Source organism: Schistocerca gregaria, chromosome 3 (assembly GCF_023897955.1).
Source record: "Schistocerca gregaria isolate iqSchGreg1 chromosome 3, iqSchGreg1.2, whole genome shotgun sequence".
NCBI classification, from domain to species: Eukaryota; Metazoa; Arthropoda; class Insecta; order Orthoptera; family Acrididae; genus Schistocerca; species Schistocerca gregaria.
This window is the reverse complement of record NC_064922.1, coordinates 787,112,472-787,138,893: the sequence shown is the minus strand read 5'-3', so window position 1 is coordinate 787,138,893 and position 26,422 is coordinate 787,112,472. Positions and strand designations below refer to the sequence as shown.

The 26,422-nt window shown below is 39.6% G+C and overlaps 1 protein-coding gene across 1 annotated transcript in view; it reads right to left on the bottom strand.

The window, feature by feature from the left end:
* Nucleotides 1–20,585, bottom strand: part of LOC126354237 (sugar transporter SWEET1-like) — a 223,997-nt gene extending 203,412 nt beyond the window's left edge. Inside the window, exon 1 of the mRNA XM_050003735.1 lies at nucleotides 20,306–20,585. Coding sequence (XP_049859692.1) covers nucleotides 20,306–20,382 — 77 coding nt within the window. The 5' untranslated portion in view covers nucleotides 20,383–20,585. The remainder of the gene's footprint in view (nucleotides 1–20,305) is intronic.
* Between the last annotated feature and the right edge of the window lie 5,837 nt (nucleotides 20,586–26,422).

Sequence of the window (26,422 nt, the reverse complement as noted above, 5' to 3'; positions counted from 1 at the left end):
GGCGGGGGGGGGGGGGGGGGGGGAAGGTGGCGGAGCCCCCTCAATAATTTAAGAAAAATATTTGTTAAATAATTATGCTATGTAAAATCACAAAATTATGTTGCAAGTTTTTATTTTCCTTGTTTAACGATAGTTACCTTTTAATATACATTAAGTAATGAGTTAAAACAAATAATTATTATGGTAGTAAGCAGGTTAATTGAAAACGATTGGTGTGAACCATGTTAGTGTTACGATGCTGTGGGCACACTTAGAATTTTTCCCGGTGCGCGAGCCTTCGGGTAAAATCTGGCGCCAGCAGGCCAGAGCTGCAGCTGTGGCGACATCGAAAGGACTGGAGCAGAAGCGCCTGGAACCCTCCGCCTTGCGTCGCCTTGATGCTTCGAGACATGACGATGCTGCGCCTATATAAAGCCCAACCTGCTGTTGCAGTCATTCAGTATGGATAGTTCCGTTCAGTGCATGCTGTAGACATGTTTAGTGTTCCGACTTTAGTGTCTAGTGGACTACTTTATATGACTATATTTCATCCGTTTACTTTAATCTTTTAGTGTATTGTGAATCAAGTTTGCAATGGTTAAATTTGTTACCAAAAAGGCGCTCTTGGAAGTTGACGATACTGCAAGTCAGCCTCCAACAATTATTGTGTCATCAATTGCTTCATCGTCTTCAGGCCAAAACCTGAACAATCTGGTAAGGGAAGATCATTTCAGAAGTCTTGGTTGATCAAATGTACATGGCTAGAATATGAAGCATCAACCGAAAAAGTTTCTTGCAAAACCTGCAAAGAGGCAGATGGTAAAAATATATTACAATTTTCTTCAAAGAAAGAAGATGCATTTACTTCTGTAGGGTTTTCTATCGAGTAAAAGGATTTGGAAAAATCCTGTTTTCATCGAAATACGTTTATGCATAAAGAAGATATTCTGAAACTAAATTCTATGACTAACAGAAGTGTGGCCTCGTAATTGAATGAGCAGTTAGATAGTGATATGAAGAAGGGCCATTCAGCTCCTGAGATAATTTTTACTACTGTGCAATTTCTATGCTGACAAGGACTAGCAATGAGAAGGCACAAAGATGTAAACTCAAATTTTTTTCAGTCGTTGCAACTCCAAAAGAATGACGTACCTGAATTTAAAGATTAGTTAGGGCGTTTGGGGTATAAGTGGACGTCGAACAATATTCAAAACGAGATCATTGATATACTAGAAAAGTCTATGTTGAGAAAGTTATTGGCTTCAATCAAGAAGACTGAACATTTTTCTATTATGGTTGATGAAATAAGTGATTCTTCAATTCATGAACAAGTGTCATTTTGTATTCATACTGTTGATGATTCCTCAATCATATATGATACCACCAACACTGAATCACAAACTCTGTTTAGTATTTTAAAAGATGTTTTTGCTCGTCTTGATTTAGCAGTGGATAACTTAAGAGGACAGTGCTATGATGGTGCCTGGAATATGAGAGGTAAGTTTAAAGGACTAAAAAAAGTTAGTTTTGGATATACAACCAAAAGCACGCTATGTGCACTGCACTGCTCACAATTTATACTTGGCAGTTGTAGACAGCCTCCGACATCTTACGTCTATGAGGGACATTATGGCTGTAGCCAAAGACTTCATAAACAATGCAAGGGAATCCAACAAAAGAATGGAAACACGCTATTTATAGACGACACGTAACCCAAGGTCTTAGAAAAATTTCTAGCAGCCATGGTGTGCTTATCCCCGCATCGCGCTTAGGAGCTTTAGGCGCGACGCCAACGTGGCGGGCGGCCTAACTACAAGGGAAACGAGCACACAAGACATATCAAGATATTAGAGACTGGGATGTTTGGTATGGGTCATTGATGCTAACCCAACAGGTTTTCTTTTTGGTGTCATGTGGTTTATTAAAATAAAGAATACAGCTCTATGTCAACAGTTCAGAGGATGTACCACCACTTTATTACATACTATTATATACAGTCATATCACCAACTATTTTACATTTCATATCAACACCTGTACCACGCACAAAGACACAAATATTATCATCATGAGAAAGTTTAGAAGACCTATGGGTCCTAACACACAACAGTTTATCAATAAAGAAATTGGTAGATGTTTCTCCAACACCATGAACTTGAGACATAGTGACCATGAATGTACGATATCCGAGAACATCAAGAGGAGGTATCTGCTCCAACGACATTGCAGTAGACTTAGTAGTAGTATCAATACGAACTACTGCAACAGTCAACCAACATTGACCAACTGGATTATCAGTAACCCAAAAAGTAAAATCAAAACGACCTCCTCGAAAAACAGTCTATCCTTTCAACACATCAACCAAAATGGACGAACTGACGCTCATGTTATACTCAGTCTCCACATACAAAATAGACTTCTAAATGGTAGGCCTCCATAGGAAGGCACGATGTATCCTATGACGAGGCATGCTGCCGACTGTGTGTCAGCTACCGGAAACACGCTATGTCTCAAGTTCATGGTGTTGCAGAAACATCTACCAGTTTCTTTATTGATAAACCATTGTGTGTTAGGACCTGTAGGTCTTGTAAACCTTCTCATGATGATAATATTTGTGTCTTTGTGCGTGGTAGAGGTGTTGATATGAAATGTAAAATACAGTAGTTGGCGATATGACTGCATATAATAGTATGTAATAAAGTGGTGGTCAGCTTGAATGATCCATCCCCAAACATCACAGTCTCTAATATCTGATATGTCTTGTGTGCTCAGTTCCCTTGTAGTTAGGACGCCCGCCGCGTTGGCGTTGCGCCTAAAGCTCCTAAGCGCGACGCCAGGATAAGTGCACTGTGGCTGCTCGAAATTTTTCGAAGTCCCTGACCTTACGTTACGTGTCGTCTATAAACAGCGTCTTTGCGGTAGCTGACGCACAGTCAGCAGCATGCCTCGTTGCAGGATACATCGTGCCTTCGATGGAGGCCTACAATTTACAAGTCTATTTTGGATGTGGAGACCGAGTATAACATGAACGTCAGTTCGTCCGTTTTGGTTGATGTGTTCAAAGGACAGACTGTTTTTCGAGGAGGAAGTTTTGATTTTACTTTTTGTGTTACTGATAATCCAGGTCAGTCAATGCTGGTTGACTGTCGCAATAATTCGTATTGATAATACTACTAAGTCTACTGCAACGTCGTTGGAGCAGATACCTCCTCGTGATGTTCTCAGTTATCGGACGTTCATTCGTGGTCACTATGTCTCAAGTTCGTGGTATTGGAGAAGCATACACTGTGAGAGCACCAACGACTAAGCTGGTGTATGACCCCGTTGACCAACTCGATGGGCTATGCAAGCTTCTAGTATCTTGAGAATATTGAAAAACTTTGAAGAACTTCTAGAATTTCTTGAAACATTTTCTGCAGAGGACAAAACAGAGGCAGGTTAGAATTGTGCAGACTACTTTGAGTCAATGTGACAGTTTAACACTTTTTTCTTTTTTACATCTTTATTGCCATGCAATGAACCCAGTAGAGGATTTCAATGAAAAAATTCAATGCCCTCGTGTAAGTGTTACTGATCTGGAAAAACATATATGAGGGCTTCATTTGTATATTGAATTGAAGGCGTGATAGTTTTGAACACTTCTGGGAATTGTGTTTAAAAGAAAGACCTTCAAAAGTTGATGATCCTTCGCTTCCTTGGAATCAAAGTATACCAAAGAAGTATGAAAACAACGAAGCCAGCTCACCTCACACTTTCAAAACCTCGAAGGAATACTACAAAGCTATTTACATTGAAATTAGTGAAATTGTGCAATCTTGCATTACTGGGCGATTTGCTTCAACTGGACTCACACAGATCATTGCAGTTAAGCAACAGGGCTTGCTTTTAATAAACAGAGGTGAAAAAAATTTGGAAAAATCAACTGAATTTTTCAAAAATGATCTAGACATTGAGAGACTGTGCTTACACTTGATTATGTTAGCTGATATCGCTAATAAAAAACAACTGGTCTTAAAAAAACATGTGTGATGTAAGAAAGTACATTACACAAGAGCCTGTAGTTGGAGAAATGTTTGGTGAAGTAGTGAAGTGCATTAAGATTCTCCAAGTAGTTCCCATCATGACAGTAACAGCAGAACGGTCACTTAGTGCCCTTAGAAGTCTTAAGTCATATCTCCAATCAACAGTGGCACAGAAGCGATTGAACAATTTGGCTGTTCTTCATGCCCACCGAGATGTTTTGGATGAATTGGATATCCAGTCAGTCATCAATGACTACACATTCAGTAATCCAGTCAGACGGTCAACATTTGCACCTTTCTAAAGACACTCTAGCCCTAATAATGGCATTTACAGCAACATTAAAAATCTTTATAAAATAGAGAATTAAATACATACATAATGTTAAATTTTCAGTTTCGAAATATTAGTACTAGTTTAGTACTGTATTACTATAGTACTGTATTAGCTATTTTCAAATACTTAAATATTTTTTGGTGTAAAACCAAATAAAAACCCACTATTTACATATTTTTGACTGAAAGTATTAGGCATACCATATTAACTTAATTAACTGTATTAAATTATTAACTTTGAGATACTATTTTTATTTAATGAACCCTGAGCCATATTCAGAGTAAGGTTAAATTAGCTATTTCAATTATTAATGAAAGTTCTATTACTGCGTGACAGCAATATATATGTTTTATTCTTTCAATGGCAGTTTAGGATTTATTTAAATATAATTTCATTCTTTTTAGAGCTATATATTCACTGCTCTGAAATAGTCTATAAGTATAATTATTACTGTAAATGAAATTACCTGTTTACGAAAATACTGTGCATGTTTATGTTTTGTTTCTTTTTTTAAAGCCAAAAAATGTGTCAGGCCTGTCGAGTTTCCCTGAGTGTTGAGTTATCAAGAGTCCACTATTCGGGGTTCTTTTGTTGATCACAGGACTCTAAAATCCTTAAAAATTTAGAAACTGTCCCAGGGCAAGAGTCCCAGATGCCCCTCCCCAATTTTTTTTATAAGTCGGTGACCCTGTCAATCTGTCTACAATCTGTATTCGCACATCCATATGTGTAGTCCCGTACAACTCAGAAATTGTGCTTAAAGTCGCATGCCGAGTATTGGCAGATAAATACGATATGGCAGTGACGATGTTATTCTCATGACGATGCATTGCAGCGACCACAGCCATTACTAAACACATCAGATGAATTCGCAATTGCGAATAATGCCTACCATCAGCTGTGGAATGGAAGGATTACAACGAAAATTGGTATGGTTGATGACATATGGAAGTTTGGGTCAGGCTGTGAGTTGTGTATGGATAGCCAAATGGTATGGCGACCGCTCGCGATAAGTGGGAAATCCAGGCTCGAGTCCTGGTCTGGGACATATGTTTTTGATATCTCAGGCAACAAACGATTAAATTTTGTAACAAGACTTGCTTGGAAAGATTCACATTGTGGCAAAACAAGTGCTGTATCACTGTGAGAGATACAGAGGAGAGCGAGTGTGCAGGAACTTACCCCACTTCACTACTATTAGCGCCACGTGTTCATAATGTGCCTTTGCCTAGCATACAAAGTGTTGCGCCTTAAGAATGAAAGTAAACATTAAAATAACTTTTCAAAACTTTGTCATTGTATGCTTCAGTATATTAATGTTAACATTGTGAAGTCTCAGAATGATCGAATAAACATGTTTTGCTAAATATACTGTTGTAACAAAAAAACAAGTGGTGCTAAAGTCAGAAAGCTAAAAATTATTCAGAGTGTGCAAATGTATGTCACAAGCAAAATTTACAAGTCTCAAGTTGTTCAGAACAATATTTTGATCAAAATCAGCCAATTACGAAAATTTGAAGGTGCTAAATATTAGACTTGGACAGATGAAAATTTGTATGTAGCCTCAGTTTCATATATGAAAACATGAACTATGTGACTCCATTAAGCTACCTCTAATAGTTTTCAAGTTATTTACTAAAAACTGAATTTGGAACGAAAATGTCCCTATTCATGATTGCATTTTTACTTGTGATAGAAAGTACTAATTATAGCACTTGATTACAATGATCAAATAATACCGCTGTACCAAGTTTCAAGATATTAGTGTGAATAACAATCATAACAAGAAATCTAAAAGAGGCAGTTAAGAGGTCATGTTCTACTGTGAGTTCTGTTTCCAAAATTCTAGGCGGCAAAGTTTAAATGCAGTCGAGCTAAAACTCCTTTAGTAACAAAATAAAACTTAACACTAATGACATAAAATCTATGAAGATCGTAAATTGTAACACTATATGTCCGAGAAAGGGGCCATTTAGATATTACTACCTGCCCCTAGAGCGGTTGATAGCAGAGGTTCCATTCGGCGGTCTGCTGCGGCCAGATATAAACACAACAAAGAGGCCATAGTAAGAGACACTTTGCACCGAGATATTAGCATGTCTGCATCAGTCAAACGTCTGTGTGTGCTGTGCCTCAGATGACGTCACAGCCAGGCAGCTACCAAAAGCGTTTTCAGTAAAAATTGGAAGTGAACTTACAAGGACTGTAAACCACCCTGGATCGCTTAGTTCTCATGATAGTAACTGTTTATTTGTCGCCCATAAAGATGACAATACCACGTGGCAAGTGGCGAGATTACTTTTCACTTTTAAGGCGAGTAATTAACTTTCATTGATTAGCAGCCAGGGCTATTGATGATTCTACTTGTATCTTACTGTAGAGATCGCCTCTGAATTGCTAATAGTGCTATTTCCGATAGGGACATTATTATTATTATTATTATTATTATTATCAGAAATATTATTATGTTTGTGTATGTGAACTTTTACTGAATATATTAATCAGTTGCAACTCAAAACTTTTTACTGATAGTCACAGTTTTTGATGCCACTGAGTAAATAGTAAGTAGTAACATTTTCTTCCAGTGAGTACAAAGACTAATGTGGACTTGCAGACTGGAAATTATGATCAGTATGCTCTCTATCACTTTCTGGTTGACTGCAAAAATAGTTTTCAGGCTGTCGTAAATGATAAAGAAGAATTTTAACTAATACACCTGCCACCCCACAATGTCTATCTTCAAGTGTCTCCCAGGTCAGTTTCTTCAGCATCTCTGTGACACTATTCCAAAGATTAAACAATTCTGTGATCATTTGTGCTGCCCTTCTCTGTATACGATCAAAATCACCTGTTAGTACTATTTGGAATGTGTCTCACAGACCAGAGTAGTATTCTATGATGAGTTGCAAAAGTGATTTGTAAGCAATTTGCCTTGAACATTCATTATATTTCCCCAGAACTTTATCAATAAAACAAAGTCTACCACCTGCTTTATTCACAACTATCTCTGTGTTCAATCCATTTCATGTCCCTATAAATCCCCAGGTATTTGTATGAGTTAACTGATTTCAAATGTGACTCATTGATATTGTAGTCATAGGATGCTACTTTTTTCGTTTTTTGAAGCCCAATTTTACGTTTCTGGACATTCAAAGCAAGTTACTACCTTTTGCACTACTTTGAAATATTACCTAGATCTGACTTGAGGCAGTACTTAATTATAGATAACTGCATCATCTGCAAAAAGTCTGAGGTAAATATTAATATTGTCCACAAAGTCATAAACATACAGTATTAATGCCAAGGGTCCCAACACACTTCCCTGGGGCATACCCAAAGTTACTTCCACATTTGCTTATGGTTCTCCATTTAAGATAACTTGCTGATCCCCTCTACCAAAAAATCTAGAAATTCTGCATCTACCTGACTGTCTTGATCCAAAGCTTTCAATATACCACATGGGAAAAGTGCAAGTTGGGTTTCATATTACCAATGTTTTCGGAATCCATGTTGGTTGGCATCGAGAAGATTATTCTATTTGAGATTTCTCGTTGTGTTTGAGTTCAGAATATGTTCTAAGATTCTGCAACAAACCCATGTCAAGAATAATGGATAGCAGGTTTGTGGATCACATCTACTGCCCTTGCCGTAAATGGGTGTGATGATCTGTGTTTTTTTTTCATCTATCAGGCACGGTTTTTTTTAGTGCCTTCAATAGATTATAGTTAAAAGAGGAATTAACTCAGCTGCAGATTGAATATGGAGTCAGATGGGGTTCCACTGGACTTTGATTCTTAGTCCACTTTTAACGTTTTCAACTGTTCTCAATGCCCTGTCGCTAATAGCTATTTCACTCATCTTTTCAATGGTGCAAGAATTCAACTGGGGGAATACTCCTAGGATTTCCTATTTAAAGGAATATATGAAAACAGAGTTGTTGTGCCACTAAAAGCATTTACATAAAACTAGAATTTCTTCAGGTTTTGTGAAATATCTTCTGATAATATTCTGCTACAGTAGTCACTGAAGACTTCGCACATTGATCTCTTGACTGCCAAATACGTTCCATTTAGTACCTACCTACCTAGAGCCATAAGCTTTTATGTATACCTATTATGCAGAAGTCTCTATTTCTTTAGAATAATTACTGTATACTGAAGTTACTGTATACCATGGAGGATCTCTCCCATCATGAACTGTTCCACTAAATACATATCTATGTAGTGCATCATCAACTGTTCTTTTAAACTTAAGCTATAGTTCCTCCATTTGCTCCTGTCCTGAGTTCCTCATTGATGTATGACACTACTGCTTTTTTATCTAGTTTTCTGAACATATAAAACTTCCTACATTTTTAGTTTAATATTCATTTTTGTAACAACCACCTTTTGGTCACTGATACCAGTTTCGATGTGGTCATCTGTTGCCAACAGATCTAATATATTTCCATCATCATCAGTGGTGTTCTGAATCCTATGCAGTTTTCAGAGAAGGTATGTAGTAACTGTTCACAGGATGTCTTAGCACACCCACCACTACGAAGCTGTAATTTTTCCAAGTGATTGTTGGCTGATTAAAGACTCAAGCAATGATTATAGCACGATTGGGGAACGTATCTACAAACTAACTGAGGTTTTCCCTAAAGTTTTTGGTTATATCGGGAGGGAAGTCTGGCTGTCGATAGGAGGACCGAACTATAATTTTATGATCATTGCAGATAATGAGTCTTGCTCAAACAATCTTGCGTGCAGCTTCAGTTTCTGTCTTGGTGGATTTGAGTGTCTATCTACTGCAATAAATACACCACCTCCATTCCCCTCAGCCTGTTCTTTCGATGTATACTAATTTTTCCTATAAAATCTCACTACTGTCACTCTAAGGTTTCAATCAGCTTCCTGAACCTAGTATTACATGAGCTTCATTGCTTTTGAAATGCAATTTAAACTCTGGCACTTTGTTGTGGAATGCTACTGGGGTATTAAAATTATCTCCTGTGGGTTAAATTCCATTGGCTCTTACACTAATACTTCAGGGTCTCCTATGGCTGTCGTTATCTGAAATGTATGATGGAGAACTGCCTTATCTCAATAACCCTTGTGTGCTCTCCACACACAGTACTTTTAGAAATTCAGTCCCTATGGGGGGTGAAATAGTGGGTGAAATATTTTTTGAAAACAAATCATTATTTAAAAAAAACTATTAAGTATTTTTAAACCTATATCTGTGGAATTTGGCATTTGACTTTTCAGTTGTAAATAAAAAAGTGTTCCAGTGTTCTTGGAAAGTCAGCCACTAAGGTGGTCAAATGGAGGAGGAATGTTTTATGAAAATATTGTACTATGAAAGCATTTACAAAGCTAGTTCTACGAAAATTTGAATGTGGCTTCTCCATTAGAAATAAAAAATAGATATTTCACTGTTTTTGGAAATTTAACCCCTATAGGGGTGAAACAGGGGACGAAAGTTTTTATGAACATATTTAACCAGACAAGCAATTTTGAAGCTAAGGCTATGAAAATGTGTATTTTGCTTCTCTGTTGGAAATAAAATATACACATTTCACTGTTTTTGGAAATTCATTCCCTAAGGGGGCTAAATTTGGGGCGAATTGTTTTGTGAAATGATTTTTGAAGCAAAGTATTTGAATATTTTGTATTTAGCTTCTCAGTTAGAAATAAAAACAACAGATGCTTCACTGTTTTTGGTCATTCAACCCCAATGGGGGTGAAATGGGGCCAGAGTGTTTCACTAACACATCATCACCCAGCCCAAACTACTAAAGATAGAAACTTGAAATCTGGAGAGGGTGTGGATCTCATACTGTAGGCATCATTTAAGAAAGGGTTATTCGCAATTCCACCCCTAAGGGAATGAGAATAGGGAATGAACGTCTTTTTGAAAATATGTTACTATTAAGGCAATTTTGAAGCTAAAACTACGCAAATTGTTATTTTATTTCTCAGTCACAAGTAGAGAAATACATGTTTCAACATTTTTGGAAATTCAGCCAGTAAGGGGGTCAAATAGTGGGTGGAAAAAAATAAATCATCATTAAAGAAATACTAAAGTGTTTTTAAATCTATATCTATGAAATTGGTGTTTGACTTCTTGGTTAGAAATTAAGAAGTAAGCTTTTCAGTATTTTTGGAAACTGAACCCTTGAAGGAGTGAAATATGGGATGAAAAATTTTGTGACATTATTACATTTGAAATCATATTCAAAGCTAAATCTATGAAAATTTGTATTTTGCTTCTCTGTTAGAAATAAAAATTTTACATGTTCCACTGTTTCTGAATATCCATCTCCTAAGTGGATGAAATAAGGGATGAAAAATTTTAAGACAATATTTCATTAAATATACAGTAGAACCTTGGATGGTCCGTCACTCCGGTTAGTCTGACCATGCTCAGGCTCGTGAGCCTGGGTCGACTTGTCACTGACTGGATGCCTGTTGGGCCATTGTTACAGTATCTATCGCTGTGCATATTGTTATACTATATGTTATTGCGCAGTGTGTACAGTTGTCTGTTTTTCAATATGTCTGGATTCAAACGTAAACATGTAACTCTTTCACTAAATGAAAAATTAGCAGTGCTACAAAGACTGGACGATGCAGAATCGCTCCAGAAAATTACAAAGGAACTGAATGTAGGTGTTACGACAATTAACGATTGGAGGAAGAATCGGGAAGACATTGAATTCTGTACAATTACGATTGTTGGTGAAAACACTCTGAATAATCGCAAAACGTTAAAAAAGCCTAAACTTGAACTGCTTGATAACGCATTGTGGATGTGGTTTTTTCAAGAAAGAAGGATAGTTATGCAGAAAAAACTGGAAACCGAAAGTAAATTTGCTTCCAGTGAAGGCTGAATTGATCGTTGGAAAAATCGTCACAGTGTCCGATTTGTTTCTATTTCCGGTGAAAAACTATCTGCCAATGCCACAGCTGCTAATGAGTTTTCTGTTAAGTTTCAATAAATTGTAGAAGAAAATGAACTGTTACCCTGCCAAGTGTATAACATCGACGAAACAGGGCTGAACTTTAAAATGTTGCCAACAAAAACGCTCGCAGCTGCAAATGAGTCTGTGATAGGAACGAAACGTATAAAAGACAGAATAACAGCCATTCCTTGTAGCAACGCAGATGGTACCCACAAGTTCCCCTTGTTCGTCACTGGCAAATCTAAGAAACCAAGGGCATTCAAAAATGTAAACTTATCTTCCTTGTCGGTTTATTACCGCTATTAAAAATCTGCTTGGATGGACTGCAATCTTTTTAAATCCTGGTTTTTCGACGAGTTTGCGCCATCGGTCGAAACAGAATTGAAGCAAAAAAAAAAAAAATCAGCCTGATCGTGCTGTACTGCTGTTGGATAACGTACCATCACATCCATATGAGGAAGATTTGGTGAAAGGGGACATAAAAGCTCTCTTTCTGCCTCCTAATGTGACCTTACTCATCCAAGCAATGGATCAAGGCATTATCCAATGGTTGAAAAGGCGATATCGCAGAAAGTATATCAGCTCAATCTGAAGGAGGTCATAACATCAAAGATGCTATCTACACAATCGCTGCAGCATAGGATGACCTGGAAACTGACACACTGCGGAAATCGTGGCGTAAATTTTGGCCACAAGTTATGACTGAAAATGAGCATACCGAAGATGAGGAAAACAACGACGCACTGGAAATCGTTAAGATCTACAAACTCTAGAGCCGAACGTCCCTGCAAATGAAGTTGAAGAGTGGATCAACGAATGTGAGAAAGACAGTGACACTTTTTAAGAGCTCAATGACGACCTGATTGTTGCCGCTGTTAGCCAGGAAACTGTGAATGAGGACTCGGACGCCGAAGACGAACCCCTCACCTAGATTTCACACAACGATGAAAAAAACCCTTTTTACGTCGACCAGAATCCAACTTGAACTCCAATGGACATTTTGATGATATAAAAATGGAGGGACACTGCAGGTAGATCTAGAATAATACCTGCTAAACAATAATGTATCACTGACTTTTTTTTCCACATAATTTGTTTTCGTTTTTACTGTAAAAACAGTGCATACAGTATAATCATTTGTTAGTTTATACATAAAGTAATTTATTTCTTTGTAAAAAAATTCTTTTTATATACAGTGCTATAAACATTTTTTTAGTTTAAAGTATATATCGTTCATACGTTATGAAGTATAGTACAATATTGTAATTTGTTTGTCGTTTTTCCGTTTAAAACCAATACATATTATAGAGTGTGCAGACGTTTTTTCGTTAGTATATTGTTTAACACTGTGTAAAAACAACTTTTTATATTACTGTAGACGTCTTTCAGTTCTTAAACTGTTTAGTGTTTTGTACTAAATGTCTTTTTATATTTTTTGCAATAAATATTAGATTTTTCAGATAATCCGACCTTTTTTTCATTCCGACCATGGTCCCGGTCCCGAAGGCGACAGATTAGAGGAGCTCTACTGTACTAAAAATGTTTAAAGCTAACTCTATGAATATCGATATTTCACTTCTTGGTTGGATAGAAATAAATATATGTTAAGGGATGAATGTCTGTATGGAAGTATCACCACAAGAATGCAAAAAGGCACAACTTTTTAAAAAAATCTTGTACTCCAGCTACCATTTCGCTTTTTGATCAAAAGTACATTCAGCAAAGACATTGCTTCTATGTCCTTAATTCGGTGAAAAGTTTAGAAGGTGTTGCAATTAGTGAACAACAACAAAATTTGATTAAAGAAAAAACAAAGTCTGTGCAGACCATAGTCTACATGAGCGAAGCTGTGGATACTAAGTTAGTTCTACATGTGTTGCCTTGTTCAAAATCTTATATCATTGCACACACTAGAATTTTGAATTATTTTTTGTTGAAAAATGATTTTTTTACATGATGTACTATCTATTATGTGATGTAGTAATATTTTAGAGTCATGCTTTTATATTTTACAAGGGTGTGAATGAGGTATATAACAAATTGTTTGCAGTATGAACAAGAATCAGTCAATGTTTAAAATATGAGATGGGTGAGTGTGTTCAAGGTATCGATGTGTAATTGGGAGCCAATAATATAATTTCATATTGTTTATAAAGTCTTTTGATGTGAATGTACATTAATAAAAGGATTATTTGTAAAGTCAGTCTTGAAGACATGTTGATGAGTGTAAATATATAAATAATGTTGCCTACAACTAAATAAAAAATAGTTGTCATCCCTCAGTTCTCTTTGGCCGACCTAGCGGACAGTATAAACAGTAACCTCAGACTTCTTGCAGGTGATGCTGTTATCTGTAATGAAGTACTGTCTGAAAGAAGATGCATAAATATACAGTTAGATCTTGACAATATTTCAAAGCTGTGCAATTATTGGCAGCTTGCTGTAAATGTCACGAAGTGTAAAAAATTGTGCAGTTCACAAAAAAACAGTATCTTATGACTATGATGTCAGTGAGTCACAGCTGGAATCGGCCAAATTTTACAAATACCTGGGTGCAGCTCTTGGCAGGGATAATAAATGGAATGATCATATATGCTCAGTTGTGGGTAAAGCAGGTGGTAGTCTTCACTTTATTGGTGGAATGCTGCAATCAGTCTACAGAGGAGATCGCTTACAAATCACTTTTGCGATCCATTCTAGAATATTGTTCGAGCATGTGGGACATGTACCAAATAGGACTGACAGGAGATGTTCAACGTAAAACCTACAGATAAGGGAATCACAAACAGCCATAGGTTTGTTTGACTCATGGGAAAGTGTTACAAACTGAAGTGGAAGACTCTTGTGTATAGACATACGCTATCGTGAGAAAGTCTATTAACAAAGTTTCAATAATGGACTTTAAATGATGCCTCTATAAAGATACTGCAAGCCCCTACGTATTACTCACATAGGGATTGTGAGGACAAGATTAGAATAATAACAGCACACACAGAAGCATTCAAACAGTCATTCTTTCTGCACTCCATATGTGAATGGAATGGGCAGAAACCCTAGTATTGGGTACAATGGGATGTACCCTCTGTCATGCACTTCGCGATGGTTTGCGGAGTATATATGTATCGCCCGCTCTGCCTGTGAGTGGACATGTGGCTGCTCCTTCAGGAAGGTCCGAGCAGGCACACGGGGGGAGGGGTTTATTAGTTATTGGGAGCTCCAACGTTAGGCGGGTGATGAAGCCCCTTAGGGAAATAGCGGAAAGGTCGGGGAAGAAGGCCAGTGTTCACTCTGTCTGTTTGCGGGGGGGTCTCATCCGAGATGTGGAGAGGCCCTACCGGCGGCGATAGAGAGCACTGGGTGCACCCAACTGCAAATTGTTGCTCATGTCGGCACCAATGACTCCTGCCGTCTGGGTTCAGAGGTCATCCTCAGTTCGTACAGGCGGTTGGCGGAGTTGGTGAAGGCGGAAAGCCTCGCTCGCGGGGTGGAATCAGAGCTAACTATTTGTAGTATCGTTCCCAGAACCGATCGCGGTCCTCTGGTTTGGAGCCGAGTGGAAGGCTTAAACCAGAGGCTCAGACGATTCTGCGGAGAGCTGGGGTGCAAATTTCTCGACCTCCGCTATCGGGTGGAGAAATGTAGGGTCCCCCTGAATAGGTCAGGCGTGCACTACACGCCAGAAGCGGCTACGAGGGTAGCGGAGTACGTGTGGAGTGCACATGGGTTTTTTTTAGGTTAGAGAATTCCCTCCCTAGGCCCGACAAGACGCCTCCTGAGACGCGGCAAGGCAGGAGTAGGCAAAATGCAACAGGGAATAACAATATTAATGTGCTAATAGTAAACTGCAGGAGCGTCTATAGAAAGGTCCCAGAACTGCTCATATTAATAAAAGAAAGTTGGCTGAAACCACATGTAAACAGTAATGAAATCCTAAACTAAGATTGGAATGTATACCGCCGAGACAGGCCGGACAGTGAAGGCGGAGGCGTGTTTATAGCGATAAGAATTGCAATAGTATCGAAGGAAATTGACGGAGATTCGAATTGTGAAATGATTTGCGTGAAGGTCGCTGTTAAAGCAGGCTCAGACATGGTAATTGGATGTCTCTATAGGCCCCCTGGCTCAGCAGCTGTTGTGGCTCAGCACCTGAAGAATAATTTGGAAAATATTTCGAGTAGATTTCCCCACCATGTTATAGTTCTGGGTGGAGATTTTAATTTGCCGGATATAGACTAGGAGACTCAAACGTTTATAACGGGTGGTAGGGAGAAAGAACCAAGTAAAATTTTTTAAAGTGCATTATCTGATAACTACCTTGAGCAGTTAAACAGAGAACCGACTCGTGGCAATAACATATTAGACCTTCTGGTGACAAACAGACCCGAACTATTTGAAACAGTTAACGCAGAACAGGGAATCAGCGATCATAAAGCGGTTACTGCATCGATGATTTCAGCCGTAAATAGAAATATTAAAAAAGGTAGGAAGATTTTTCTGTTTAGCAAAAGTGACAAAAAGCAGATTTCAGAGTACCTGACGGCTCAACACAAAAGTTTTGTCTCAAGTACAGATAGTGTTGAGGATCAGTGGACAAAGTTCAAAACCATCGTACAATATGCGTTAGATGAGTATGTGCCAAGCAAGATCGTAAGAGATGGGAAAGAACCACCATGGTACAACAACCGAGTTAGAAAACTGCTGCGGAAGCAAAGGGAATTTGACAGCAAACATAAACATAGCCAAAGTCTTGCAGACAAACAAAAATTACGCGAAGCGAAATGTAGTGTGAGGAGGGCTATGCGAGAGGCTTTCAATGAATTCGAAAGTAAAGTTCTATGTACTGACTTGGCAGAAAATCCTAAGAAATTTTGGTCCTATGTCAAAGCGGTCGGTGGATCAAAACAAAATGTCCAGACACTCTGTGACCAAAATGGTACTGAAACAGAGGATGACAGACTAAAGGCCGAAATACTAAATGTCTTATTCCAAAGTTGTTTCACAAAGGAAGACTGCACTGTGCTTCCTTCTCTAGATTGTCGGACAGTTGACAAAATGGTAGATATCGAAATAGACGACAGAGGGATAGAGAAACAATTAAAATCGCTCAAAAGAGGAAAGGCCGCTGGTCCTGATGGGATACCAGTTCGATTTTACACAGAGTACGCGAAGGAACTTGCCCCCCCCCCCCCCACCCCCTTCTTGCAGCGGTGTACCGTAGGTCTCTAGAAGAGCGAAGCGTTCCAAAGGATTGGAAAAGGGCACAGGTCATCCCCGTTTTCAAGAAGGGACGTCGAACAGATGTGCAGAACTATAGACCTACATCTCTAACGTCGATCAGTTGTAGAATTTTGGAACACGTATTATGTTCGAGTATAACGTCTTTTCTGGAGACTAGAAATCTACTCTGTAGGAATCAGCATGGGTTTCGAAAAAGACGGTCGTGTGAAACCCAGCTCGCGCTATTCGTCCACGAGACTCAGAGGGCCTTAGACACGGGTTCACAGATAGATTGCCGTGTTTCTTGACTTCCGCAAGGCGTTTGACACAGTTCCCCATAGTCGTTTAATAAACAAAGTAAGGGCATACGGACTATCAGATCAATAGTGTGTTTGGATTGAGGAGTTCCTAGATAACAGAACGCAGCACGTCATTCTCAATGGAGAGAAGTCTTCCGAAGTAAGAGTGATTTCAGGTGTGCCGCAGGGGAGTGTCATATGACCGTTGCTATTCACAATATACATAAATGACCTGGTGGATGACATCGGAAGTTCACTGAGGCTTTTTGCAGATGATGCTGTGGAGTATCGAGAGGTTGCAACAATGGAAAACTGTACTGAAATGCACGAGGATCTCCAGCGAATTGACGTATGGTGCACGGAATGGCAATGAATCTCAATGTAGACAAACGTAATGTGATGCGAATACATAGAAAGATAGGTCCCTTATCATTTAGCTATAAAACAGTAGGTCAGCAACTGGAGGCAGTTAATTCCATAAATTATCTGGGAGTACGCATTAGGAGTGATTTAAAATGGAATGACCATATAAAGTTGATCGTCGGTAAAGCAGATGCCAGACTGAGATTCATTGGAAGAATCCTAAGAAAATGCAATCCGACAACAAAGGAAGTAGGTTACAGTACGTTTGTTCGCCCACTGCTTGAATACTGCTCTGCAGTGTGGGATCCACACCAGATAGGGCTGATAGAAGAGATAGAGAAGATTCAACGGAGAGCATCGCGCTTCGTTACAGGATCATTTAGTAATCGCGAAAGCGTTACGGAGATGATAGATAAACTCCAATGGAAGACTCTGCAGGAGAGACGCTCAGCAGCCCGGTACGGGTTTTTGTTAAAGTTTCGAGAACATACCTTCACCGAAGAGTCAAGCAGTATATTGCTCCCTCCTACGTATATCTCGCGAAGAGACCATGAGGATAAAATCAGAGAGATTAGAGCCCACACAGAAGCATACCGACAATCCTTCTTTCCACGTACAATACGAGACTGAAATAAAAGGGAGAACCGATAGAGGTACTCAGGGTACCCTCCGCCACACACCGTCAGGTGGCTTGCGGAGTATGGATGTAGATGTAGATGTAGACAGATGTAGATACGAAAGCAGGTCATGGAAGCACAGATTCTCTGCCCTGCGACAAGCTAACATAGATTCACCAATAACCACCCAAAAGGGGCAAAACACATGAATGTATCCTAGTGGACGGCATCAAATCGCACACCAACGCCACAAGACGTTGTGTAAGGTTTTAATGCCCCTCCTTCCGCAAGAGACTGCCGTCCACAGTCAACAAGAGTCGGTGTAAAGGTGCCAAAACGCCTTTAAAAATGAGAATAAGAAGACGTAGATCTCAGTCACCTACGTTCATGATAATATAGGGTTCTCAACTACTCTCATCACTCACAGTCACCACATAGGCCTATTGGTCTATTGATTCCATCCAGTGTCATCAGCGAGGAGTTGGTACTACAGCAGTGTCAGGGAAACTTTTCCACGTCCAAGAGAGGCTACGATATGAACCCTTACATTAGTCAGAAACGCTTGCTATGGTATAAAGCAAGGTAAGACTCAGTTTCTCACTTGTGACTTGTCTTCTGAATTCGGCATCAGTTGTCTGTAAGTTAACTGTAGTTCATATACATCCACGCATTTGCCCAAGCTCTTCATACACTGTATATATTTGTTCAATGCAACCTTGTGTTTATGCTGCTATGCTGTATCGCAGTTCAAAAAATGGTTCAAATGGCTCTGAGCACTATGGGACTCAACTGCTGCGGTCATCAGTCCCCTAGAACTTAGAACTACTTGAACCTAACTAACCTAAGGACATCACACACATCCATGCCCGAGGCAGGATTCGAACCTGCGACCGTAGCAGTCGCACGGTTCCGGACTGCGCGCCTAGAACCGCGAGACCACCGCGGCCGGCTATCGCAGTTCATCAACTCTGTGCACCTTCCTTGTGGTACTCGCTTAGTGGAGTCTCTCTTTCTATAACGTGTAGATCCTTGTCTAACGCAGTTCAGGCCACCGAATAATTCACATGGCCGCAGCAAATATACCCGAATGCACAATAATGAGCTTAAAACTACTGCCTTCCTGTATGTAAATGGTTCTTGATTTGGACCTTTGGTTTCGCTGCTAACTCTCTTACCAAATCATATATTCCTAAGTGCCTCATAGTGTAGAATCTCCCGGAACTTCTCTTCCGTTTCAGAATTTCCAGAGAGGTTCATGTGCATAACGAACTAGGCTAGAGCCCAAGCCCAGCACAAAGTCTTAAAAAAAAAAAAAAAAAAAAAAAAAAAAACTTCTTACACCATACACTCTACACTGCAGACTGGATGATTAGCCTTAGAAATATCTCTTAGATAATGATTAAGCCAATCTGTGCCATTTTCTTTCTCCTTGGGGTTCTGATCCAGTAGCTTGTCATTTTAACTAGAAAAAGACTAGTTATTTACCAACACTTTTCTAATTTTCTTTCTACATCACTTCTAATAATCTTGACAGATAGAAGTGTGTGTGTGTGTGTGTGTGTGTGTGTGTGTGTAAATACTAGAGCAAGTACAGAGAAAGAGATTGCGGCAGTCTGGCGTTCTACAATTACTTTATAGGGCAGTGGGCAACTAATTCATATTCTTGGTACTCGTCTCGCGCAGAAAAGCAATGGGCCAGAGTGACAAACAGCAATAAACGTATCATTTGAAATCACAGTAGCATACGCTGGGAACACACATCCATTACCATAGAATTATATTTGTTAACTGCACAGATATTAAATAGCATATTTAGTCATTTCAGCTGGTGAAACTGTCTAAGTGTCTTTCAGACCTGCGATGTAAACGTGATAATTGAGGATATAGAGCTACGTCATGTCTGGACCCGAATGAATCTATTCCTGCATGTAATACAGTAATTTAAACTGAAAGTATTTCTTATATTCACCAGCTACAATCATTTCGTTACCTTGAATCAACTAGGAGGAGTCAACAACAAGTTTACAAAATGAAATCTTTATTTTGAAAATAATTACTTTTCTCTGTTTCCATGCGTTCTCTTTGCGTCACCTGAAAGTTTATTTTAAGTGAAGTATGTTACATGTGACGTCAAAATAGTACGTTAATTCATTTGTTCCCTCTGTAGATCCCAAAAGCGAAGAGATAAATTGACACTGTAAAAACTACTAGTTTGTGCTCAAGTTCGTATAAGCACATAATATTATATACATTCTAGACAAAAAGGAACGTGGTGCTTATTTGGAAAACGAAAATATTCGATGGGCTGACTGAAATAAGGGATAGACTCTTGCAACGCTCTATAACAAAAAATCGTACAAAGTGATGAAATGCACAGAAATTTATCATACACTCTATGCTTAGTAATTAATGTCAGCTCCCTCCACACAGAACACACACCAAGTTTCTACATGTGTCTTTGCGCTGCCAACACAAAAGTAAGAACGACATTTGAAAGAAAACTGTATAGAGACATTGAACTTTACTCACACTCCTGCCAACGACGAGACTATTGAAGTAGATGATGCTGTTACGACGATTATGTTCTTTAGAATCGTGAGTCCCATAGTCGATTAAGCAGTGTACCGTTTTAACGCTGTACTACATTAGTGATTTTCTAAAGTGTGGGCTAAACCAGAATTAACAGCAAAAAAAGTACTCTAAATTTTTTATCGCTTGATGTCATGTTCACTTTACAAATTTTGTGTCACCCACATCATCAATCTGCCATGTTGAACTATCGATCACAAACGGTGATCGTCAGTTTATTAATCGTCTTACATCCAGTGTTATTAGTTGTAGCAATCCCACGGAGTTAAATGCAAACCAGAGATGAAACTGAAGTCACCGAACAAAATGTGACGAACTTGTACTAAGTCGTCAAAGGTCTACGATAGCTTTTACGATATCTACATTACATTTACATCTACATCCATACTCCGCAAGCTACCTGACGGTGTGTGGCGGAGGGTACTTTGAGGACCTCTATCGGTTCTCCCATCTATCCCAGTCTCGTATTGTTCGTGGGAAGAAAGATCGTCGGTATGCCTCTGTGTGAGCTCTAATCTCTCTGATTTTATCCTCGTGGTCTCTTCGCGAGATGTGCGTAGGAGGAAGCAATAAACTGCTTGATTCCTCGGTGAAGGTATGTTCTCGAAACTTCAACAAAAGCCCGTACCGAGCAACTGAGAGTCTCTCCTGCAAAGTCTTCCACTGGAGTTTATCTATCACCTCCGTTGCGCTTCCGCGGCTACTAAATGATTCTGTAACGAAGCGCGGTGCTCTCCGTTGGATCTTCTCTATCTCTTCTATCAACCCTATCTGGTACGGATCCCACACTGGTGAGCAATATTCAAGCAGTGGGCGAACAAGTGTACTGTAACCTACTTCCTTTGTTTTCGGATTGCATTTCCTTGGGATTCTTCCAATGAATCTCAGTCTGACATCTGCTTTACCGACTATCAACTTTATATGATCATTCCATTTTAAATCACTCCTAATGCGTACTCCCAGATAATTTATGGAATTAACAGCTTCCAGTTGCTGACCTGCTGTATTGTAGCTAAATGATAAAGGATCTTTCTTTCTATGAATCCGCATCACATTACACTTGTCTACATTGAGATTCATTGCCATTCCGTGCACCATACATCAATTCGCTGGAGATCCTCCTGCATTTGAGTACAATTTTCCACTGTTACAACCTCTCGATATACTACAGCATCATCCGCAAAAAGCCTCAGTGAACTTCCGATGTTATCCACAAGGTCAATTATGTATATTGTGAATAGCAATGGTCCTACGACACTCCGGTGCGGCACATCTGAAATTGCTCTTACTTCGGAAGACTTCTCTCCATTTAGAATGACACGCTGCGTTCTGTTATCTAGGAACTCTTCAATCCAATCACACAATTGGTCTGATAGTCCATATGCTCTTACTTTGTTCATTAAACGACTATGGGGAACTGAAAGTTGAAATAAGTGGTTCGTGTAATGTTAAAACAACAGCTGATTCCTCAAACTGGGGTGCTATCAAGCACGGGGTCCCACAGGGTTCGGTCTTAGGTCCTTTACTGTTCTTGATATACATTAATGAGTTACCATTCCACATTGATGAAGATGCAAAGTCAGTTCTTTTTGCTGATGATACAAGTATAGTAATAACATCCAAAAACCAAGAACTAAGTGATGTAATTGTAAATGATGTTTTTCACAAAATTATTAAGTGGTTCTCAGCAAACGGACTCTCTTTAAATTTTGATAAAACACAGTATATACAGTTCCGTACAGTAAATGGCACAACTCCAGTAATAAATATAGAATTTGAACAGAAGTCTGTAGCTAAGGTAGAATTTTCAAAATTTTTAGGTGTGTCCATTGATGAGAGGTTAAACTGGAAGCAACACATTGATGGTCTGCTGAAACGTCTGAGTTCAACTACGTATGCTATTAGGGTTATTGCAAATTTTGGTGATAAGAATCTCAGTAAATTAGCTTACTATGCCTACTTTCATTCACTGCTTTCGTATGGCATCATATTCTGGGGTAATTCATCGTTGAGTAGAAAAGTATTCATTGCACAAAAACGTGTAATCAGAATAATTGCTGGAGCCCACCCACGGTCATCCTGCAGACATCTATTTAAGGATCTAGGGATCCTCACAGTAACCTCACAGTATATATATTCCCTTATGAAATTTGTTGATAATAATCCAACCCAATTCAAAAGTAATAGCAGTGTGCATACCTATAACACCAGGAGAAAGGATGATCTTCACAATGCAGGGTTAAATCTGACTTTGGCACAGAAAGGGGTAAATTATGCTGCCACAAAAGTCTTTGGGCACCTACCAAACAGCATCAAAAGCCCGACAGATAGCCAACTAACATTTAAAAATAAATTAAAAGAATTTCTAGATGACAACTCCTTCTACTCATTGGCTGAATTTTTAGATACAAACACTTAATCATTAGTGTCATGCAATATTTTGTGTAATGTAATTTCTTGTACAGACATCTTTTATTAACCTGACACGTTCCACATCATTACGAAGTGTCGTATTCATGATCTATGGAACAAGTATTAATCTAATCTAATCTAATCTGTAGCTAACGCCTTGCGGAAGTCATGAAAAATGACATACACCTGGGAACCCGTGTCTATGACCCCCTGAGTCTCGTGGACGAATAGCGCGAGCTGGGTTTCACACGATCGTCTTTTTCGAAACCCATGCTGGTTCCTACAGAGTAGATTTCTAGTTTCCAAAAAAGTCATTATACTCGAACATAATACGTGTTCCAAAATTCTACAACTGATCGTCGTTAGAGATATAGGTCTATAGTTCTGCAAATCTGTTCGATGTCCCTTCTTGAAAACGGGGATGACCTGTGCCCTTTACCAATCCTCTGGAATGCTACGCTCTTCTAGAGATCTACGGTACACCGCTGCAAGAAGGGGGGCAAGTTCCTTCGCGTACTCTGCGTAAAATCGAACTGGTAAACCATCAGGCCCAGCGACTTTTCCTCTTTTGAGCGATTTTAATTGCTTCTCTATCCCTCTGTCGTCTATTTCGATATCTACCATTTTGTCATCTGTGCGACAATCTAAGAGAGGGAACTACAGTGCAGCCTTCCTCTGTGAAACAGCTTTGGAAAAAGACATTTAGTGTTTCGGCCTTTAGTCTGTCATCCTCTGTTTCAGTACCATTTTGGTCACAGAGTGTCTGGACATTTTGTTTTGAGCCACCGACCGCTTTGACATAGGACCAAAATTTCTTAGGATTTTCTGCCAAGTCAGTACATAGAACTTTACTTTCGAATTCATTGAAAGCCTCTCGCATAGCCCTCCTCACACTACATTTCGCTTCGCGTAATTTTTGTTTGTCTGCAAGTTGTACCATGGTGGCTCTTTTCCATCACTTAGGATCTTGCTTGGCATATACTCATCTAATGTATATTGTACGATGGTTTTGAACTTTGTCCACTGATCCTCAACACTATCTGTACTTGAGACAAAACATTGTGTTGAGCCGTCAGGTACTCTGAAATCAGCTTTTTGTCACTTTTGCTAAACAGAAAAATCTTCCTACCTTTTTTAACATTTCTATTTACGGTTATAATCACCGATGCAGTAACCGCTTTATGATCGCTGATTCCCTTATCTGCGTTAACTGTTTCAAATAGTTCGGGTCTGTTTGTCACCAGAAGGTCTAATATGTTGTCGCCACGAGTCGGTTCTCTGTTTAACTGCTCAAGGTAGTTATCAGATAATGCACTTTAAAAAATTTTACTGGGTTCTTTCTCCCTGCCACCCGTTATAAATGTTTGAGTCTCCTAGTCTATATCCGGCAAATTAAAATCTCCACCCAGAACTACAACATGGTCGGGAAATCTACTCGAAATATTTTCCATATTATCCTTCAGGTGCTGAGCCACAACAGCTGCTGAGCCAGGGGGCCTATAGAGACATCCAATTACCATGTCTGAGCCTGCTTTAACCGTGACCTTCATCCAAATTATTTCACATTTCGGATCTCCGCCAATTTCCTTCGATACTATTGCACTTCTTATCGCTATAAACACGCCTCCGCCTTCACTGTCCGGCCTGTCTCTGCGATATACATTCCAATATGAGTTTAGAATTTCATTACTGTTAACATCCGGTTTCAGCCAACTTTCTGTCCTTAGTACTATGTGGGCGTTGTGACCGTTTATTAATGAGAGCAGTTCTGTGACCTTTGTATAGACGCTCCTGCATTTTACTACTACCACATTAATATTGTTGTTACCTGTTGCGTTTTGCCTACCACTGCCTTGTCGCGTCTCAGGAGGCGTCTTGTAGGGCATTGGGAGGGAATTCTCTAACCTAAAAAACCCACATGTGCACTCCATACGTACTCCGCTACTGTTGTAACCGCTTCCTGCGTGTAGTGCACGCCTGACCCCAAGCCATGCAGGAAATAAAGAAGATTGGTGTTTAACGTTCGGTCGACGACAAGTTCATAAGAGCAGACCGTCAGGAAATCCTAAGAAATTTTGGTCTTATGTCAAAGCGGTAGGTGGTTCAAAACAAAATGTTCTTTCCAAAGTAAACTTCTCGGGTCTAGTGAAACAGGGGATACAACCCGTCGGCTTTGACCAATGACGTCATACATTACTCATAGATAGCAATGTCTTCATTTCGAGCCATAGATAATAAAACAGTTCTGTGTTCCGGATAAGCACTATCATTGTACATTAAAATAATTGAATGTGAGATTAAAAGAGATCGCTACATATTGCTGAAAATATTCGTATTGTGCCTTTATTAAATTAATTGGTTGTTTGTAATTCATTCGGTGCTTAATTTCATTCTTAGTGATATTGAGGTAATATGGACTAAGTTTCTTATTTTAGAACAATTTTTAGTATCTCATTTTCATTTGTGGGTATGGATTTATCTGTTCCGATAAACCTTGATGATTTACGAGAGGCTATGGGCGAAGACCCTCCCCCCATGAACCATGGACCTTGCCGTTGGTAGGGAGGCTTGCGTGCCTCAGCGATACAGATGGCCGTACCGTAGGTGCAACCACAACGGAGGGGTATCTGTTGAGAGGCCAGACAAACGTGTGGTTCCTGAAGAGGGGCAGCAGCCTTTTCAGTAGTTGCAGGGGCAACAGTCTGGATGATTGACTGATCTGGCCTTGCAACATTAACCAAAACGGCCTTGCTGTGCTGGTACTGCGAACGGCTGAAAGCAAGGGGAAACTAAAGCCGTAATTTTTCCCGAGGACATGCAGCTTTACTGTATGATTAAATGATGGGCGAAGACATGTTGGCCACGATTTGTTTCTTGCAGATGTGTGGCCTCATTGCTGAGTATGTTCGATGTCGTGAGTGCGGCGAAGAGTGTACCTCGTGGCCGTACTCACGACTTATTCGTATAACACTGCAGCAGAGATAGGTTGTGGCGATCCACTAGAAGAGGGACATGGTTCGTAAAATCTAAGCTCGCCTTGAGAGACATTATGAAAATCACTTACTGTTGGCGTCTGTGATATCCTGAGTGTCTGTGTGTGCATGAATGTCGTGTGAGTAAGCGTACAGTTGTAGATTCATATTCTTTTTGGAGGGAAGTGTGTGGGGGAGTACATGAAATATAGGTGGCCGATGGGGGGAGGCCGCATGTTATGGTCGAAGTTGGTGAATCACATTTTGGCAAAAGGAAGTACAACAGGGGGGAACCTCCTGTGGGATTATGGGTGGGGGGGGGGGGGGGGGGCAGTAGTTTCAGCCGCGCGGGATTAGCCGAGCGGCCTTGGGCGCTGCAGTCATGGACTGTGCGGCTGGTCCCGGAGGAGGTTCGAGTCCTTCCTCGGGCATGGGTGTGTGTGTTTGTCCTTAGGATAATTTAGGTTAAGTAGTGTGTAAGCTTAGGGACTGATGACTTCAGCATTTAAGTCCCATAAGATATCACACACACATTTGGCAGTAATTTCAGGTCAGGAGTGTGACGATGTAGTTTTCAAAGTGGTACCTAATCGAAGGAAGGAAGTTTTGGTCAGCTTAATTGAAGATCACGTTCCAGAGGGTTCCATTGTAGCTTCAGACGGGTTTTCTTCAT